The following is a 21617-nucleotide window of genomic DNA, read 5'->3' as shown; positions in this document are numbered from 1 at the left end:
AGGAGCCGTCACAGCAGGGACAGTAGATAAGTTCCTAGAACAAAAAAATATTAGCTCCTATGTGTAGAAATGTTTCCGTTCCCTTTTCCCATCCCTTGGTTGAACTTGATGGACATGTGTGTTTTTTCAACCGTAAAAACTATGTAACTATACAAAGGCCAAATAATACCACCAAATCATGACCACATTTTACCACCACGTTGTGACAGAAAACTTCTAAACTGTTATTGGAAAAAAAAAACTATATAAAGACTAATAATACCCCATACAGTGACAATACAGTGGTCAAATACTAGTTCTACACAAGTGCCCTGATGAACGTCCATTCATTTCAGCTGTCATAAAGCGCACACACTCTGCTGTACTCTCTATACAATACAGGAAGGAAGTGTGCATCTGCAATATGGCCACCCCAGATAAAAATGAAGTAACAAACACATGATACATTAAATACATGAGACATTACCTTTAATTGTTATGACCTTAGTATTTAATGACCATACTATAAAATACATGGAAATGAAAGATATTCATAACTTAACAAAAAACGTCTCATTATTGCAGGTATTTTGTAGTCAATGGCCCTTTTAAACTATATAAGAGCACTATATAGGATTGGGGCAAATTGTTCCATCTATAGCCAGCTTAAAAAGTGGACAGCGCAGCATTATACATTGAATATGGTAAACAAAAAAATTCAATAGCCCCTTTAAAACAATCTCGGACTTTATACAGTAAGGGCACATTCACACGTGGCGGAATTGCTGTTGAATTCCGCTGCGGACAGTCCGCAGTGGAATTCTGCAGCAGCCATTTTTTACATTTGTTTCTATACATTTTTAGGAAACTTAGTTCAGACGTTGCAGAAAATAACTGTGCGGAAATTAGGCTGCGGTGCGGATTTTTCCCTCCGCAGCATGCTCATGACATTCAGCCTTTGCAATGCAAAAACTAAAAACTGTGGCAAGTCCGCTAATCTGCACCAACATTTGCAGCAGAAAAATTCCGCCACGTCTGAACGTGGCCTAGCCGATGTGACAATCCTTTATTACACAAGACTTACTGAAATACTTTAATTTGTCCTGGGATGTGAGTCCTTCATACCCCAGCATTTTCTTCATTGCTGATAAGTCACAATCAAGATTCTTCACTAAATCCTCTGTAGCTGATGTTATCTGTTGAAGATCTTTCGTCATTTTCCAGTATTTATTTTTATATTTATCTGCTGCTTCAGATGTTTTCTGCAGTTTTTCCTGTAAGAGTTTTACGGAAGGAGTAAGGATATGATGAGTCATCATTAAATCAGTCACAAATCATTTCCTTTTATAACATCATAAGGCCTTATTCACATGTTGTTGTTGTTGTTGTCTGCACCGCTACCAAGTAAAAGAAAAACATTACTGCATGTTAATAAAAACTCTTTATGTGAATTCTACTTCTTCTGTTCCGTGGCGGCGGGAGCATCGTCGGCAGCGCTGTCGGAGCTGTGCGCGCACGCTCTCACTCTTCAGCTCTCGTCAGACAGTGAAGGAAACACTGTGATCTCGTGAGAGAGATCACACAGCACAAGCAGCTGTGACACTGTCCGTAGCTGATTGGACAGTGTCACAGCGGTAGTAACACGCCCACTTGCCATTTACACGCCCCATTGACAGATCAGGGGGTTATTTACATATCTGGCGCCAAATATAACAGCACCGATATGGAAATAACAGAGGAAGTTAGAAAAATAATTTCAAGTGAGACGGTTTGTGAAGCACTGTCCATTATATGCTGCACTCAGCTGTACATGTATGGGCAGACTAAAGGTTCTCTTGAAGATAGGGCATGCTGAGTTTTATTTTTTTTTTAAAAAAGGTCTCCTAGAAATCCTGTGACTGAGCTAAATGAGGGGGTGACACATTCAGGATCATTATCTATTAGCCAAACAGAAAATGTTTTTTTGCTCTGGGAGACCCAGAATGTACATACATTACTACATGGACAATGAATTGATTTCAATGGGCATCATGTCATTCTTCATTCCCCATAGGAGGTGCTTTAGGTAAACTGAACGCTTGCTTCCAGATCCTCCCACAAATAACAGTGAACCATTTTGGGTCCCAAAAGCTGGACACCAGCTGATTGTAGGGCGAATATTTTAAGAACAAAAGCATTGTCAAAAGCAGATAATACCTTTAATTGCTGTAGCAACCGGAATGCACTAAAATATTAAGTGTGAATTTGTCTAATAACTAGAAAGACTTTAAGTACAATAATTCAAGTGTGACCAATTTCATCATTTCCAAATGTTTAATGAAATTATAAAGGGTATTCCCATCTTATAAAGTGATCGGTGGGGGTCTGACCTTTAGGAGGCTAACCGTTCCTGAGAATGAAGGGGCTCCACAATAATAATTTCTTACCTCTAACTGCTTACGGCTGAGGAGTTGCTCATTCAACATATTTTTGTTACGGGATTCCAAATGAAGGATTTCATCCTAGTAAAAGAGTAAGCACCATTAGTTATGTCATCAACACTGATCAGGAACATGTTATAGATGTCCACACAAGGGTAAGAGGAGGCGCTTATGAAGCGAACAATAAGGTCAGAGCTAGAATCAGCAAACAAATATGGAGCAGAGCTGGTTGGGGCTTCATGACAGTTTATAATCAAGTATCAAAGTATACAGATTTGTTAGAGACATAATTTAGGGTAATAGGAAGCGAGGGCTTGGATATCCAGTACAAAAAGTGCAATAGAACGTGTTGGCAAATTCAGTATTTTCAGATACCGATCAACCTCAGCCTTCACACACATTAATCTGATCCACATAGGTCGTACCCTCTGCCAACTTTGTGACATTCAACTAACAGACTGACACACTAGACACATGGTCTATAACTTACTCCTCTATAGATCCCCCTTCTCCATAGATTTATTTTGCTAAAAACAAAAACACATTATAGTGTTCCTTCAAGTAACGAGATTGGTCAGACAACTCTCACCTCAATGGCTTTGATTTCTTGTTTAACCATTTCCACTTCATTATTCAGTTCGTTGACGTATGTGAAAAGTGAATCATTTTTTATGTCATTAAACATATATTGTTTTGCCATCTTGGCAAGGTCAACATTCTGTTGTCCGAATAGATTTCCTAGTTCTTCACAGATGGTGTTGTAGTTGTCAATGATATCCTGGTTGTACTTTTTGAATTTTTCAAGTCTTTTTTCTACAATAAAGATATACGGTATATCAGTGAACTAACAACTAGAAATATATCAGCATTGACATAGAAAAAGTTATTTTTACAACAGTATGGGATCTCCTTTTTGCGGAGCCGGTGTTACATCATCTACAAGAGGACCAGAGACAGGAAAATGTGGCACAGGGAGGACAGGGCAGCAATATTTTTTCATGCTACTTTTTGAGATGCCCCTGTGCCCCAACATCAGTGATAGCAGCCACAATGAATTAGTTATTGCACTACCGCCATACATGAACGTGATGTTCCTCTCCTCAGCCTTGGTCTGCGCTAGAGTGTATATTAGCTGTCAGATTGTGTGAGATCCATGCAAACTAATAGCACTAGTCAAGACATTAGTCCCTATATGATTCTCCAATGGGTCTTTCACTAGAAAATGGTGGTGACAGGGACACTGAAATACAGATCTATGAGTAGGCAGCTTTATCACTTTCTAGCCAGCAAGAGAACAGTTCCAGACCTGACATGGAGATCTCCGTTCTGGAGTCTACTGGTAGATCACAATCTACTATTTGGCTGCCAGGGTCCTTAGAACATTTTTGAAAGCAGAAGTGATCTTTGATCAGCTAAAGGATTTTCTACAAGATAATCAAATATATGATGAAATATTTCAGAACGCTACCTTGTCTCTTTTGTCTTAGCTTCCTCGCCTTTGCAGAACGATCAAACAATTTTGCTTCCATGAATTGTTTTTGTTTGTTCAGATGGTCAACATATCTAGAAAGTTCTTCGATCTTTGTATCATATTTTTTTATCTCTTTGTCTGCTCTGTCTTTGAGGGACAGAGTTTCTGCCTGGATCTCGTTTCTATCAAATTATAACATAGCAGGTATTGGGATCATAGTCTGGACACATTCTGATCATTATAAGTAAAAAATGTTGTGATTATCAGGCTGGGTTCACATGTTGCGTTTTTTAACTGTTGGGGAGAAAAACGCATCTAAATAAAACACATCCGTTTTTTAATTACCCATGCGATTTACAAAGCGTTTCAGCAGTAGGCCTATGACTAGTAAACTTAAAATCAGATTACCGCTGAAACACTTTGTAAAATGAATGGGTAATTAAAAAACGCATTCGTTTTTACCGTAATGCATGCGTTTTTAGATGCGTTTTTCTTCTGAACAGTTAAAAAACGCAACAAAAATACAACGTGTGAACCCAGCCTTAAAGTACTCTTTAAGAACTAGAGATCCATTGATTAAAATTCACTTCATCAGGTAATTTGTTTTTCATTAAATGGACCATAACATGTAAGGGTATGTTCACACGCAGTAGCAAAATACGTCTGAAATTAGGGCGCTGTTTTCAGCTGAAAACAGCTCCTGATTTTCAGACTTTTTTAACAACTCGCGTTTTTTGCGGCGTATTTTACAGACGTTATTGGAGCTGTTTTTCAATGGAGTCAATGAAAAACGGCTCCAAAAACGTCCCAAGAAATGACATGCACTTCTTTGACACAGGCTTCTTTTTACGCGCCATCTTTTGACAGCGACGCGTAAAATTCCACCTTGTGAGAACAGAACATTGTAAAACCCATTGAAATCAATGGGCAGATGTTTGTAGGCGTAATGGAGCCGTTTTTTCAGGCGTAATTCGAGGCGTAAAACATGTCCATGGCAACATGAGCTGATATGAAGTAATGGAATAAGATGTTTATAGAGGAGACAGGGGCCCATTGTAAAGAATTATAATGTCGCCACCCCTTATGGTGCCTGGTAAAGTCAAACAGAAGGCCCTGGTGCTTGTTTGTGCCTGCCCCTTTATATGACCCTTGGGCCAATGCCCTACTCTCTTGTTTGCAAACATTGCAGTGGCTGTGGACAGCGTAGTCCCTTACAGGTTTTCACGACACCATTGCAATGCGACAAACCTTCCTCTGGGACCTCATAAAAGCCATATAGGCTGTGATTATGGTAAGTATGCATTGAATGCTATCTCTGTAAATCGGTGCATAGTATTCTGGTGCTACATGAATAAAAGATATACATACAAAATAGTCAAATAAATTCAAGAACAAGAAAGTAAATTCTCTAAAAGTTAGGTAACAATATGACAAAAGACTATACATATTCACACAATATGTGATTTGCGTTATAAAAAGACCTCAGATAATCCATTGACTATAGGGAGATGTACTGTGATAGAGACCACTTACTTTTCTTCATGAGCAGACATGACCTGCTCTTGTATCTTCTCTATGGAGGCCATCTGACGGTTCATTTTCCGCTGCATTTTATCAAAAAGTTTCAGATATGTTGTTTTCTTGAAGTGCAGATGGTTAATGCGCTCCTTTTGTTTGTCATTTTCTGTTTTCATCATATTATATTTTTGAGTGACCTGCGTTTGTTAAAATATATCACATAATTCTTATTGTCTGTTACAATTATTGTTAATGATATTAATAATTATAAGATTTCGAAAGCTAATTGTTGTGCATATTGTATTAAAAACAATATGTTCCGACCAATGGTAAGCTGCCCGATTAGACAGAAAACAGATTGCTCCTGTTCCAAAAATGTTCAGGGTTAATAACAAGCACTACAATTGTGGTGTTTACTACCGTCTGAGAAAAATGCATTTGAGGCAATAAAAATACATGAGATTTCACACACCATAAAAGATTTTCCATGGCAAAAATGGTTCATTGTATCTACACTACGTAATGGTAATCTTATACAGCATGGTGAATTAAGGGGGTTTTAACATAATCAATATTTATCACCTATCCTCCATTCATATGGGGCTCACACTGGCGGCAAGGTAAACCTATTCTCGTCATCGGTGGGGGTCCCAGTGATTGGACCCCCACCAATCAGATATTTATCACCTATCCTGTGAATAGGCTTTAAGGCCAATGATAGAAGCTCCAGAGGTTTTTGGAAGCATCTATGGGGACTGTTCGGGGTGTGGAGTCTGGTTTCTGATCGCCGTACATCTCTCTGGGGAGAATTCTAAAGTTCTTAGAGCTTCGTGCCCTCCCTGGCTGAGTTTGAGCTCTAGAGAGACTTTACCCAATTGTGTTACACAAACTTTGCCATGCAGACTAGAACCCTGGAGTGTGTACATATTAAAACTGTGACTAAACTGAGCAATCTATGGAAGTATTCCTACATGGAAAACACTTTCAATAAATGAAGAGAAGATATTTCAACTTTGGAGGACCATGAAGGGGTATAACTATGTTCCACATTCTGGATCTGTGTGATCAGTACCAAGGACAAAGTGATTCAGGTTAAATGGCATTACAGAATTTACCAAAGAACTGTTAAACTCCACAGAATGCACATACAGAGGAACACATTCTGATATGCCCTCAAGTACCCTCTACCAAATTATAGGTAATGTTCCTCTATATGAGTTTTTTGGTCTGTGGCATATTGGTTTATATACAAAAAGACTAGAGTTCTCCCTGTTTAGTGTCTAGTGGATTATACTTGTAACCTCCTAGAGCTCATTGATGTTTTATAGGAAAGTAATTTTGCTCACTTGAAAACCCTTCAAGCACCCCATGATGGTACAGTGCTACAGTGGGTGCATTTAATTAATGAGGCTTCTGAATAAACAGGAATACACCGCAAGGAAAACCCCGACACCTTCGTGAATCTGTGAGGTCCTTTGCTTTATACACAAACGGCAACTGATATGTCTAAAGATTAGACACCCAGGAAGCTTCTACTGTATGTGAGTGTATGGTATGAATGTTAGTCTTGTTTGTTCTTCTCATTTGGGGAGGCCATTTGATATTATGTCACTGTAAGGAGTGGGAGGGGAGTCCTCCCTCCCAGCGTATATTTTGTTGGGGTCCATTTCCCTCCCATTGCATGCTATATGTTCTGTTGTTTTATTTTAATATCTGTGCAATCAGTTTCTTTTACAGGTCTAGAGAAGCTGTAATTTTGTGTATAAATATGTTTGATTTGCATATCTATGTTCTTTATTGTTAAGCAATGGCAAGTGGCGGCTCACCCACATTATTTTTTGGGTGGCAGGAGAATCTTCCTGGACACCATTTTGATTTAGGGTATGCTGTCTCATAACAGTGGGAGGACGCCCACACCATTACCTCGCTGCATGCCTCAGGCTGAGGGTAGTGCTTAAGATATATAGGAGGGCCTCATGCCAAACAAAATCATTAGGATGGGCCACAGTTGACGATATGATCATGCTAAAAGTACAGTAGCATTGATAGCTGTACTCCAGAGAGGACATAAATCTCTGCAGGCCAAGTGACGTTTTGGAAGAATTTGATCGCAGTCAGTGGCAGCATTGGATAGCGGGTAAAGCGCGCCAAGAGCCTTCCGCACCTGAAGTGGTCAGCTGGGTGGAGAGTGCTTACAATCTCCACAGAATTGTGATCAAGAAGGGTCTTACTGGTGTAATGATATGCCCCTGTATCGTGGAGGAGTCAATCTTTTTCTGAACGAGGGCTGTGAGTGTGCTGCCATCTTTATGATGCAAGTAGCTGTTTTGTTAAGCCTGTGCCTCTTCACGTGTAAGGCCCATGCACACGCACGTAATTACGGGCCGTAATTACGGGCCGTAATTACGGGCCCATAGACTTCTATTGGCCACGCGTACCTTCCTGTTTGCGTATGGAAAGGTGCCCTGGCCGTAGAAAAATCTAGAACATGTCCTATTTCAGGCCGTAATTCTAATAAGAAGTCTATGGGGCTCCCGTAATTACAGATGGCTACGTGTGTGCGCCCGTAATTACAGGAGGGTTGCTAGGTGACATCAGGGGATTTCAATTTTTGAATAAAGAGAAGCAGAGAAAATGGTGTCTGAGTGATCATGTGACCTTTTTAAGGGGTTTGGACATGATTGTGACATCATTTCTAGCCCCCTTTTTTACGGGTCCGTAAATACGGGTTAAATATGGGTTAAAAACGTGTGACAAAGTACCCGTATTTACGGCCAGTGTTTATGGGAGGGAAAAAATACGGTCGTGTGAATGGGGCCTAAGAGGAGAGCTGTTTTCCCTTGTAACTGTGCATACGCTGCTCCGATCTAGTAAAAAGACTCTTATTCATTACCCTAAGGCTTCGTGGTATTATTCTCGTGTTTGACCTGCCACAGCCTTCCACCTCTGGTTTGCAGTACTATAATTCTCTAAGATGTTGGTGGTTGTTTACATCAATAGTTAACATTGATCTGGACATTGCCGTGTATTGTGTATGTTTAATTTATTACTATTAAAGTATAAATAAATGCTGTTTCCAGACAAGCATTATCATTGCAAAAAAAAATAAAAAAATGAGAACACCTAATTTGTTTTATTGAGGGCATATACATCTATAGCCAATTTACAAAAGGACAGAATATATAATGGGTAAAAAGGTCTAAAGGGCCCTAAAAGGAGTGGATGGTAAAGATGTTATAACCAGTGGCGAACACAGACAGCTGAGGGCCCCTGTGGAAGTAGAGTATATGGGCCCCTTACTCTTTAATATCTCATCATAAATTACCCTCTTATGTTTCACTTAAAATCTGAGTAATTGTTAGCTATAAACTTCATTAGCTCAGGTATTTACATGCAATTTAATAGACAGACGAAGGTTATGTAAGGTTACAGTGGGCCCCCTTACCCACTGGGCCCCTGTGCAGCTGCACAGGTTGCACCAATGGTATGTCCGCCCCTGGTTATAACCATAGCTGACATGCAAGGCACATCTACTTGATAGGTCATAAATGTGTGATCGGCATCATGGTCCTCTGTTCCTGTTGAATATTTTGACACTGGGGCAGTCACTCTCTAGTATAGTCTACTGAATATAAATAAACAGCCAATAACTCTGACTTAACTGTTTCCATATCGAGTGAACACGCATGTGTGACCTACTTTCCACTGAAAGCCAGGCATCCTCTGTTCTCAGGACTGGTGGGGCCCGCAGAGGTGTATCTAGGGGGGCGCAACTTAGAGGGGGGCGACGGCGCCACCCCCTCCTGCACTATAATTGTACCTGTGTCGTTGAAAGGCACTGATTGACAGGGAAAGTCATTCTGCCCAGCCAATCAGCGAATTTCATAGACGCTTCTTTCAACCCCAGGAGACCTGCGCAGAAGACAGCAGGTCTCAATTGCCGCCGTACAGCGTGGGAACGGGATTAAGGTGAGTTTGCACATTTTTTTTTTTTTATTGTAATAAAAAAGTGTGTGGCATTATCTACGGAGTTGGCTTTAGCTACACGGGGGGGGGGGGTGCTTTATCTATGGGGGTCTTTATCTACGGGAGGCTCTATCTACAGGGGGGCTATATACTGGGGTGGGCTATATGTGGAGCACTATATATAGGGGTGGGCTATATCTACAGGGGGGCTATAAATGGGGTGGGCTGTCTGTGGAGCACTATATACAGGGGTGGGCTATATATGGAGCACTATATACAGGGGTGGGCTATATCCACATGGGGCTATATACAGGGGTGGGCTATCTGTGGAGCACCATATGCAGGGGTGGGCTATATGCAGAGCACTATATTCACTTGTGGGCTATATCTACAGAGGGGCTATATATATAGGGGTGGGCTATCTGTGGAGCACTATAGGGGGAGCTATATGTGGGACACTATGTACAAGGGTGGGCTATATGGCGGGCATTATCTACAGGGGGCTCTATGGCAGGCACTATCTACAGGGGGTACGGTGTGTGTGGAACACAGTGTATGGTGCTATTATAATTAGAGGTGCAGTGTATGGCGCTATTATATTTAGGGGCATAGTGTGTGGTATAATGAGAACTTTATCTTTGTTTATAGGTGTAGAAATGTTTGAAAAGTGAGAAGCTGAAGACATCTGAGCGGCAAACTGCAGAAATGGGCTGTGATCAGGAGAAGTCATCATAGAGGTCTGGACCGGAGGGAGAAGAAAAGAACTAGAATCTGAGACGTCACCGGTGAGTCACTTAATGTAAATGTTTATTCTGCCTCTAATCAGTACTGTAGTCACTGTATGATCTGCAGCGAGATGATGGGTGATATGATTATGATATGATTTTTTTTTTTGTGAAACAGCATCTCCCAGCATATCCTTACCATTGTTCAGGCCATGCTGGGAGCTGGAAACAATTTAGTGCAAACCTATACGGCAGGGGTTGCACTAAATTGAGCTGTATTTGTGCTGGTGTTGTATAAATGTACTGAGCTTGGTTCTGGTACTATATATATATATGTACTGAGCTTGGTTCTGTAGCTGTATTTATGTACTGAGCTTGGTTCTGGTGCTGTATATATGTAATGAGCTTTGTTCTGGTGTTGTGTATAGAACTATATTGCTTGTAAAATATACAAATGTTTTTATGCTCGAGTTACGAAAAAAAAATGTGTAAAAGAAATGACACGTCATTGATTGGTAGAGAAAACAAACGTGGGGAGGGGGAAAGAGATGTCGGGAAAGAGATTGGGGGGGGCGCCAAAATGAATCTTTACTCCGGGTGCTGGAGAACCTAGCCTCGCTTCTGGGTGGGGGTCCCAGTGGCTAGACCCCACCAAACAGACTTTTATAGCATATCAAATGATATACCTGGAGGTTCATATATCTAATATACATAAAACAGCATATGATAGGAGTGATAGAGAGTGCCAGAGATCCTTTGGTGAGACAGGATGTTGGCTGTGGTGTAATAGACAACTCTGAAGTGAGTACAGTGTGAGAACATGAGAAACACTCGCAGAAGACCACATTTTCTTATCTTGTGTGGGATACATACATGGTGTAGTTGATTCTCCAGCTGAGCAATTTTGCTTCGTCCTAAGGTTTTAGTTTTGCACATTGCCCTTTTCTGTTTTATAATCTCTTCCTCTTTTTCTTTTATCTGTATTAAAAATAAAAAATAAATAACGCATGTACGTTTTCTCATTTATTTAAAAAAACAAAATACTGAAAAAAACACATTCTTAGGCCCCACGCACACGGCCGTGCCCGTAATCACAGCTCGCAACAGGTCCGCGGTTTTATGGTCAAGTGCATGGGGCCTTAGGCCCCATGCACACGACCGTATTTTTCATCCGTAATTACGGACCCATTCATTTATATTGGCCACGGACACCTTCCAGTATTTTTACTGATGGGTGTCCCTGCTGAAAAAATTATAGAACCTGTCCTATTCTTGTCCGTCATTACAGCACGGACTCTCCCATAGAAGCCTATGGGCGCTTCCTTAAATACGGACGGCTACGGATGTGCATCCGTAAACCATCCGTATTTACGGAAGAACATGCTGATGACATCATTTGCATCCTCCATCTTTTTTACAGATCATATATGCAGATGGAATACGGATGCAATACAAACCGTATTTACGGACAGTATTTTGGGATAGATGAAAATACGGTCGTGTGCATGGAGCCTAAGGACTCATGCACACAGCCGTGCCGGTAATCACGGCCCGCGATTGTGGGCACAGCCGGCCGCATTTTCTGGCTGTGCTCCCATACAAAGTATAGGAGCACATCCTGAAAAATACGAAAAGTAGGACATGCTCCATAATTCCTGGCACGGTTCTACAGCTCGGACACCTATCCGTATCGATACGGAAAGGTGTCCGTGCCCTATAGAACCAAACGGAGATTTTATATGGTCGTGAGCATAGGGCCTTAGTATGGGAGCATGGCCAATAAAATGCAAAAGAACGGACATGTTCCATAATTTTATGTACATTTTCTACGGCACGGACACTTTTTACGGTTGTGTGAATGGGGACTTAGGCCCCATGTACACCACCGTATTTTCATCTAACTGCAAATACGGATATGTAGTCATCCGTATATACGTAACGGTATCCGCAAATACGGTTCATAGTGCATCCGTAAAAGAGGGAGGCTGCAAATGTTGTCACCAACAAGTTGTCAGAAGTTTGGATTGGTGGGGGTCGGAGAACTGAGACCCCCACCAATCGCTAGAACGAAGCAGCTGAAGCACTTGTGTGAACGCTCAGCTGCTTCGGGTCTGTTCGGCTATTTCCGGAAATAAATGTATCGGTGTACGGACTCAATAGAAAGTCTAAGAGCCCGTACACCGATACATCGGCTTTCCGGAAAAAAAACTAACAGACATGTAGCAGCTCACACGAGCACTTCAGCTGCTTCGTTCTAGAGATTGGTGGGGGTCTCAGTGCTCGGACCCCCACCAATCCAAACTTCTGACATGTCTCTATGACATGTCAGAAGTTTGTCAAGCGTTTAGCTACACTTTAACAATCCTCCCATTACTACAGTTCGTCCAGGCGAAGGTTAGAGGCTATGAACAATTACTCCTCTCTGTAATAGCCCGCATTATTCTGGTCCAAATGATCAGTTTCCCCAAAATTGTCTATGTGCTCCTCAAATTACTTGTATATAGGCCAACGAACCTTCCATAAACCGAATTCTATGCTTTCATCTCTCATCTAGCATAGCTGTAGTGCTAGATTGATGTGGCAGTTATTCCAACATCCATAGTGCCTGAATGGGGGGGCTCTACATGATCCAAAACGATACTCCTGGGCCTCTCATTGATCACACTTATATAGGTGGGAAGGTGAGGATGGTATTAGGGCACTGTAGTCTATTGTCCATCCTTACTACCGCCGATTGGTAGCTTGGTACAATTGTCTTAAATCTCTACATTATTATGACCTTTCGCATTTTGAAATGCTGTACAGGCCCCTTAGGTTATATATGTTCTACTGTCCACAATATACACAACTTTTTATATTCCAATTGAATGTTCTATTTGAAATGCTATGAGAAGCCAAAAGTAAGGCCTCATGCACACGATATTTGTATCGCCACCTACTGGCGTAAATATGGGTCCGGTGTCACATGTATTCGACCCGTTTTGCACCAGTATTTACGGACCCGTGCCCGTAAATATGGGTCCGGTGTCACCCGTATTCCACCCGTATTTACGGGCACGTTTTTGGCTGCAAAATAGCACTGCACTAATCGGCAGCCCCTTCTCTCTATCCGTGCAGGATAGAGAGAAGGGACAGCCCTTTCTGTAATAAAAGTTAAAGAAATTCATACTTACCCGGCCGTTGCCTTGGTGACGCGTCCCTCTCTTCACATCCAGCCCGACCTCCCTGGATGACGCGGCAGTCCATGTGACCGCTGCAGCCTGTGATTGACCTGTGATTGGCTGCAGCAGTCACATGCGCAGAAACGTCATCCAGGGATGTCGGGCCGGATGTCGAGAGGGACGCGTCACCAAGGCAACGGCCGGGAGACCGGACTGGAGGAAGCAGGAAGTTGTCGGTAAGTATGAACGTCTTTTATTTTATTTTTTTACAGGTTGCTCTATATTCTGATCGGTAGTCACTGTCCAGGGTGCTGAAAGAGTTACTGCCGATCAGTTAACTCTTTCAGCACCCTGGACAGTGACTATTTACTGACGTCGCCTAGCAACGCTGCCGTAATGACGGGTGCACACATGTAGTCACCCGTCATTACGGGAGCTCCATAGACTTCTATGGGCTGTCCGTGCCGTTATTACGGCCTGAAATAGGACATGTTCTATCTTTTTCAACGGCACAGGCACCTTCCCGTGAGAAAACGGGAAGGCACCCGTCGCCAATAGAAGTCTATGAGCCCTTTATTATGGGTCGTAATTACGACCCGTAATAACGGGAGTTTTTACGGTCGTGTGCATGAGGCCTAAGAGTTTGCCTTTCTTGTTTGCTAATTGCATTCGTGTACCTTATATTATAATATGGTTTTGTAACCTCTTGCCTTCCTTTTTTTTTCTGCTTCCCTTTATTTATGACTGTTGATAGTAAATACTTATGTAATTTACGTTTTTATTCCCTATTATGGAGGTATTCTCCCCTAAATGCATTGCTGTTTGCCAACATAGTGTTAAAAGGTGGAGACATTCATTTTAAGGCAACACACATCAGTATACCTTAATCTCCAGATCCCTTATCAGGTTCTTTTGTTCTTGTATAAGATGGTTATATTTCTCCTGGGCTTCTGTCAGTTCAGAAAGTTTCTTAGCATTTTTTTTGTCATTCAGGATATTTTTTTGAGATCCATTGAAGAATATTGTAAGATTCAGCTCTTTCTGTTGTTCCTTCAGCAAAGTTATTTCTTTCCTATAATGATACAATGTTTTGTTATATATCATGATGTTATTTTAATACAGTATGAGAAGAATGAGTGCAGTTGAACTTAGAGGACCTGTCACCTCTCTCGACATGTCAATTTTAGTAAATACTTTCCAATAAAATAACAATTCTGGAACACATTTCCCTATTACTCTGTTGTGCCATTCCTCTGTTATTCCTACTAGAAATGTATTAATTGACAACTGGCTGTTACTATTCCCCTTGTCAAAGGGGTGTTGCCCTTCACAGTCTCACTCTGTCATTGGATATTGTCAGTCTGTGTAGAAACTCACCCCTAACTGGTAACACCCAGTTGTAATTTATTCATACATTAATAGGAGGAATAACAAAAGAACAGCACAACGTAGAGTTTTAAGAAGAGATGCTTCGGAATGGTTATTTTATGGGAAATTCAATTGTTTACTAAAACAGACATGTCTGGAGAGGTGACAAGTGCTCTTTAACTCTTAACGCCAAAACCACAGAGATGCACGGACTAATTTTTGCATGCCAATTAAATTGGGGATTATATTGTTTTTTCCATTACCCTAATACAAACTCTAAGGCTATGTTCACACGATTGTGGAAAAATTGCTCCATTTTGCCATGTTTTTGCTAAAATCACTGCCTAGAACACCAATTGACTGCAATGTGTGAACACAGCCTAAGGGCTTAGTCACTCAACCGTAGTATACGTCCGTGTGAAGGCTGTTTAAACAACGGCTGTCCCCTGGACGCATGTATTTCCATGGGGCCGTTCACAGGGCCGTTGTTTTGACAGAACGTGCGCAGGGTCCTTGGTAAAATAGGACATGTCCTATTTTCTTCCGTTTTCACGGATCCCTCAATAGACTCAAGTCTATGAGGGATCCGTGAAAATGGTTCCCGCACAGGTGCAACTCGGATGTGAAATACATCCGGTTTTTACGTCTGAGTTTGCACTTCGTATTGTGAATCTAGCCTAACCCTGATCAATAATCCCAAATCCCTAATCTGCAGTAATACAGATTTTATTTTAGTGAAATTACTTGTGGAAGAGTGTAATAAGTAACGCTAAAGAAGCTTTCAGGTACAGGTGCATACAGAATAGGGATAGTGTAAGATGTACAAACATTATTGATGTTTGTGTATAGTGCGAGTGCTTGGTGCAATGTTCGGATTGTAGAGTGAATAAACAGTCTAATTAGGCTCACAGGGTTGATTACTGTAGATGAGCATGTGCTCATCTTCTCACTCCTTTCCTGGAAAAAAAGAACCCCTATGTGTTTTAATCAGGGAAAAAGTATGTTCTCTAATTGATAAGGAAGTGGGAGTGATAACATGAACAAAAGTTGAAGGGGTTTTCCAGCCAATAAAACTTGATGACCTATCCTCAGGACGACTCCCAGGACCCCCGTCGATAAGCCGTTTTGAAAGGGCCGCAGCCCTTGTTCACTGTGGATCGTCGACACGCATTTAGCGGCGGATTCACGGGTATTGCAGCCTTTTCTCCTATTGAAGTGAACTTTGGTCTGTTTTAAGCATACTTGCTAGGTAACAATGCCAAATGAAATCAAATAAGATAATACTGAAAACGTATCTCTCCCTCGTGAATTTCAAATTTTCTGCAGTTGCCCTATGTATCTGACAGCAGACTATTAACTAGCCGTCAGATAGTAGAGAAACCACTGGGAAATGTAATTTTCTCAGGAAGCAATGCTATAAGTTCAGATATCTCACACAGGATTCCAATAATAATGTACTGCATTTGTGGGTTGCGGTATGAGCCGTTGACTAATCCACATTGCGAAATTCAGCTCAAGAGTTGGAGGTCCCCAGAAGGCCAGAAGATTTAAAGTGTAGCTAAACGTTCGACAAACTTCTGACATGTCATAGTGACATGTCATAAGTTTGGATTGGTGGAAGTCCGAGCACTGAGACCTCCAACCAATCGCTAGAACGAAGCAGCTGAAGCACTCATGTGAGCACTTAGCCACTTCGTTTCTGCTCGGCTTTTTCCGGAAAGCCGATGTATCGGTGTACGCGCTCATAGACTTTGTATTGAGTCCGTACACCGATACATTTATTTCCGTAAAAAGCCGAACAGACACGAAGCAGCTGAGTGCTCACACGAGCACTTCAGCTGCTTCATTCTAGCGATTGGTGGGGCTCTCAGTGCTCGGACCCCCACCAATCCAAACATCTGACATGTCACTATGACATGTCAGAAGTTTGTCGAACGTTTAGCTACACTTTAAAAATGTTACCTGGTATATGTAACCAATATTGTTAATGGGAGAATTCAGCCTAACTTTTTTTTAGGAAAGAAAGAGAAGCGATGATCCAGCGCATTAACTTTAAAATGAAACATATGTTTAAATTTTATTCAAAATCTAAAAGCAGAAGATAGCTTCCAGGTACAGGGAAGTAATCAGGGATGTTGCCTGTACCTGGAAGCTATCTTCTGCTTTTAGATTTTGAATAAAATTGAAACATATGTTTAATTTTAAAGTTAATGCGCTGGATCATCGCTTCTCTTTCTTTCCTGTCTCAATGTCGCGTGCCGTCGTGGCGATCCTGGCGCTGTCTGCAGTCAAATCCTGCTAAATGGTGAGCTGGAGGATTCCTCCTTACATTTTTTGTAATTTTTTTTTAGCATTTCATATAGACATGTCAGAAGATGATATTAGTGCAAGTGATGTTGGAGTTGCACGAATTTAGTGCCTGGACTCCAAGGGAGTAACTATAGGGTCTATATGATATAAAAAAATTATATTTCAGACTATATGTCAGAAAATGTATTACGTTAAATTTTAAGCTGTAATATCACAATTAATATTTTTAATATAAATTTCAATTATGGACTTTGTGCAGAGATTCGCCAGGTCACTTCCCCAGATTGGTCTCCAAAAACAACCGCTGATGATATTTCCGAATTGAGATACCAGAATTAATAAACAGAAGTGTGGTTGTACAAATGTGAGGTCAGGAAGGGCAGAGGTCATAGAACACAATAAGGCTATGTTCACACCTGCACTGGTCATTCCGTTGTCCTGCTCCGTCAGAGGAACAGAACAAGGGAACCAGAAGTGCCGGTTCCATTGCACCATGGACACCACCATGACATTAATGGTTTCCGTTCGGTTTCCGCTGGGGTGTCCATTGTTTTACCAGAAATAATAGCCCTGACAGAGCCTCCAACGCAAATGTGAACTAGCAAGTAAAAAAAACAGTCTTGGTCAATTCCAAAATAGTAAACAACCAATAATTTTACAAATGGACAGGATTGTTGCCCAGGCAAGATGTGGCCGTTCTGAGAGGTAATCAGCCACAGGCCTGCCCTTTAAGTAATAGCAGGACTCAAGCCCGCCCCTATTGACAGAGACATCGGTAGACCGGTATGCGCAGCATTCTACGTCCTGTAATTTCTGTACATGCCCCCCTCCACTGTCCATATAAATGTATAGGACCACCAGTACGTTGCACAGAGAGGCTTTCCTCCCTGCTTGGCTCCAGGTCTCTTCAGAATATAGCATTGTTTCCGAGACGTTTGTGTACAGGATTGTTGTACAGTACGTATCTCGTGTGGGAAATGCAAGCTATAAATACTAATACTTACTGTTGACTCAGAATAAGATGTTCCGACTGTTTTCTGGAGGACATTTTCATCTCTTCGGCCACTTTACACTGCTGTTGTAATTTTTTCAAATCCTTTTTAGTAGGTGCAGGATCTTCATTTGTACCAATACTTGGTAAGTGCCAATCAAGCTTTCTCTCAGTTGGCATTTTGTAATGCTGGAGACATCAAATACAGCAGTTATTATCATCATTTCTTCAGAAACACATTCCTAGGGAGAGCTTGTGTATTACATGACAAAAATCATTAGTTAGAAGTACAGAATGGGGAGATTAGAATATGACTAGTACCTTTGGTTTCAGTAATAGTTATTGGTATTGGTGTATCCAGACATAACATTACACATTATTGGATAATTATAAAGCAGCAGAATCAGCCGTGTATCTCATAATGTGGAATATGATTTTTGTGTGAAATATATAGATACATAAATGTTACATACATTTATAAACCGCTATCTCAATCCCCCCCCACCCCCACACACACGTACACCCAAAACGGGGAGGGGATAAAATATTTTTTCCCCCAAAATTAATTTAGCACCTCTAGATTAGGATCTACATTACAAAATCACAGGTCCCATGGTTTAGAGCATATTCTTGAATCTATATACATAAGCTACATTGGCTATAAACCTGGAGCTTCTATTTTTTCCAGAGGTTCAGCCTATTGAAGTATTTGACAACCATAATTAATCTTTGGTAATTCTTGCCACAAAGAGAAGTTTCATAATAGTTACTGTATACAAGTTTTCAAAATGAATGGCATTAAATTGACTTTTCCACAAAATATCTGAGGTTCATATTCTCCTGTTGCAAATCCAACGCAGATGATCAAGGTACTTACTGTAAGCAAGCACCAAGGTTGTAGCGGGTTGACAGAGGTCTGGTTCATAAAGACGGTGCTATATAGTGACATCATCATTTACCACCTCTGTATTCCATAGGGCTATTATGAAGCCATGAATAGTTACTACGGGTAGATACTACAGAAAAAAAATAATTGAGTGATTAACTGTATAGGTAATTCATCAACGGGAAGAGCAGTGATGTTCATCACCCAAGGTCCTTGTACATTTGTACTGGCCAGTCCGTCAAAGACCATACTCAAGTGCCCTGTTTCTTCACCAAATAGTTTTTGCATACCCTAGAAATGATGAAACTTACACCAACCAAAAACTGGCCATATGGGATGGTATGACCCTATAAAACAGAATAGTAACTCTACCCTTTCATTCTTCCTTGCACCATGAAAATCTATCCCCTTCTCAGCACCAAATTCCCATGCTATTACATTTCCTCACCCATGCTTGACGGAAGGAATTAAGGCTCCTCCAGCATTATTTTCTTTGCTCTGTCTCACATTCTCCAAACTTTGACCAAACACCTCAAATATTATTTTAAATGCAGCTTTTTATTTGTAACTCTGGATTTTAGAGCAGCATCCTGGAATTGTTTTTTTTTTTTTACCAATGCAAATGACAGTTGTGTTTGGCGTGAAGTGGCTCTTCACTAGCCTGAGATGGGGATAGACATGACTAGCTGCTACTAAGTTGCTTTTGTCTCCTCCTCATCTGTCAGCTCAGCTAATATTGGATTGTGTGTCGGAGGCATACAGGAGCTGCTGTCAGCCAGGCTGTCAGTCCAGCTCAATGACGGATTCCGCTTACAGCGGTGCTCTGCAGCTTCTATGTAAAGTGAATGCATTGAAGCTGCAGCATTGAAAAAGTACAAAATGTGTAATAAATGTATATTACAAATGTGCTTCTAATCACAATATACATAATAACAATTAAAAAAAAGGAAACCAAAGGTTTACATTGCTTAAATAGAATTGAACTTCAGAGATGTAAAGTGATGCTGGCAATACCAATCGATCATGTGATTCCCAAATTCAATAGAGTCAGTTATTACTGTGTATCCCGGAATTAATACTACAATAAGTCACTTCTGTCTTCTCTCTAGGGTGTCTCTGATGGCTGGGCCCCAGACCTGTTCTTGATTAATTGCAAGAGTAGAGGTTTTAAACCCACACCACCACTTACAGCAGAACACACGCTGCCCATTTCCAGCACATGGTCGTTAACAGGTTAAAAATCACTCTTTGGACAAGAGAGATTCCGTTTGTTGAAAAGCAGATATAGCTTTTCAGTGAAACATAGAGTAAGTAGTGTGATATTAATCTCTGGTTATGATATTTCCAAAAATAATTAAAAGAACCTTTTAGGCTATGTTGAAATGACAAACTTGGGAGGTGGATCTGCAGTGAAATCTCAATGTTTTCCATTCAATGGGACTAATCTGCGTGTGGATATTCTATTTGCTTTTTTTTGCGTCAAGTGACATGTTGAAAAATTTGGCATCAGAAAAAAAAGTGGGTTTATCTATTATGATCAATGAGGGTATGTTCACACACCCTATTTACGGACGTAATTCAGGCGTTTTACGCCTAATAATTACGCTTGAAAAAACGGCTCCAAACCGTGTGCAAACATCTGCCTATTGAATTCAATGGGTCTTATGGTGTTCTGTGCAGACTGGCTTTTTTTTATGCGCCGCTGTCAAAAGACGGCGTGTAAAAAGACGCCCGCCTCAAAGAAGTGCATGTCACTTCTTGGGACGTAATTGGAGCCGTTTTTCATTGACTCCATTGAAAAACAGCTCCAATTAAATCCGTAATGGATGCCGCGAAAAACGCCTGCACTTGTCAAAACGTCTGAAATTCAGGAGCTGTTTTCACCTGAAAACAGCTCCGTAATGTCAGACGTAATTGGCGTTGCCGTATGAACATACCCTAATTGTATATTGGTAACACATCCATTGATACTATCAGGCTGGATTCACAAACAGCATTTTGCAGCGTTTTTCATTGCGACCAGATGTTATATTAAAGTCTATAGTGAAATACAAAAAGAACTGCATACAACTGAGTTTTAGTTTGTGGGGTTTTGAGGCAATTCTGTGCTCAGTAGTGTTTATTCCCAAACACAGCATGCTTTGGGTATGGTGGTTTTTCAGTCATTTTTCCCAAAGACTGTTCTATAGAACGGCAGGAAAAACAGCATGTACAAAATAAAGTTGCTCATTCACTCCTAATCCCGCTCTGGGGTGTTAGCGGCAGCATTGACAGCAGACCAATGGGTATATAGGTAGGTGTTATCAGCATCGCACACCCACATTCTCTTTGGCCGCGTACCTGTCATTCACTTTTAGTGTGATGGCGTGGGGTTGCTTTTCCATTATTAAACCCTTCCCGACACCCTATATAAGGCGGAGGTCGGATGGGGGAGTATGGAGCAGGCTCACGTGCAGAGCCTGCTCCATAGAACAAGCGGGTCGGCTGTATCTTACAGCCGACACTTCAGTGTAACCAGCGGGATACGCTCGTTTAACCCCTTAGATGCCGCAGTCAATAGCGACTGCGGCACCTAAGCCGTAAGAATGAGGGGACGGTCCCCTCTGACGTGTAGTCGCCTCCCGTGCCAGCACGATGGGGTGCCAATGGTCGTCATGGCAACCTGGGGGCCTAATGATGGCCTAAAGGTCTTCCATCTTTGTACATCTATTAATAGGTGCCTGTCAGAATCAAGATATACTGCAATACAATACATTAGTGTTGTGTAAACGATACAACGATCACTGGTCCACGGCCCCTAGGGGAACTTGTAAAAAGGTTAA

General features: G+C 41.3%; 1 protein-coding gene across 1 annotated transcript in view; it reads right to left on the bottom strand.

Annotated features, from left to right (window-relative positions):
* The window catches only part of LOC142741472 (coiled-coil domain-containing protein 63-like), a 28823-nt gene extending 10700 nt beyond the window's left edge, over positions 1-18123 (bottom strand). The window contains exons 1-8 of the mRNA XM_075850843.1: positions 17923-18123; positions 14123-14312; positions 10953-11057; positions 5404-5585; positions 3868-4052; positions 2989-3212; positions 2406-2480; positions 1064-1253 (exon numbers count right to left, since the gene is read on the bottom strand). Of these exons, the coding sequence (XP_075706958.1) occupies positions 1064-1253; positions 2406-2480; positions 2989-3212; positions 3868-4052; positions 5404-5585; positions 10953-11057; positions 14123-14312; positions 17923-18089 (1318 nt within the window). The 5' untranslated portion in view covers positions 18090-18123. The remainder of the gene's footprint in view (positions 1-1063; positions 1254-2405; positions 2481-2988; positions 3213-3867; positions 4053-5403; positions 5586-10952; positions 11058-14122; positions 14313-17922) is intronic.
* Positions 18124-21617: the final 3494 nt, after the last annotated feature.

Source organism: Rhinoderma darwinii, chromosome 2 (genome assembly GCF_050947455.1).
Source record: "Rhinoderma darwinii isolate aRhiDar2 chromosome 2, aRhiDar2.hap1, whole genome shotgun sequence".
Lineage (NCBI taxonomy): Eukaryota > Metazoa > Chordata > Amphibia > Anura > Rhinodermatidae > Rhinoderma > Rhinoderma darwinii.
The sequence above is the reverse complement of the archived record's forward strand: the minus strand, read 5'-3'. Positions and strand labels throughout refer to the sequence as shown.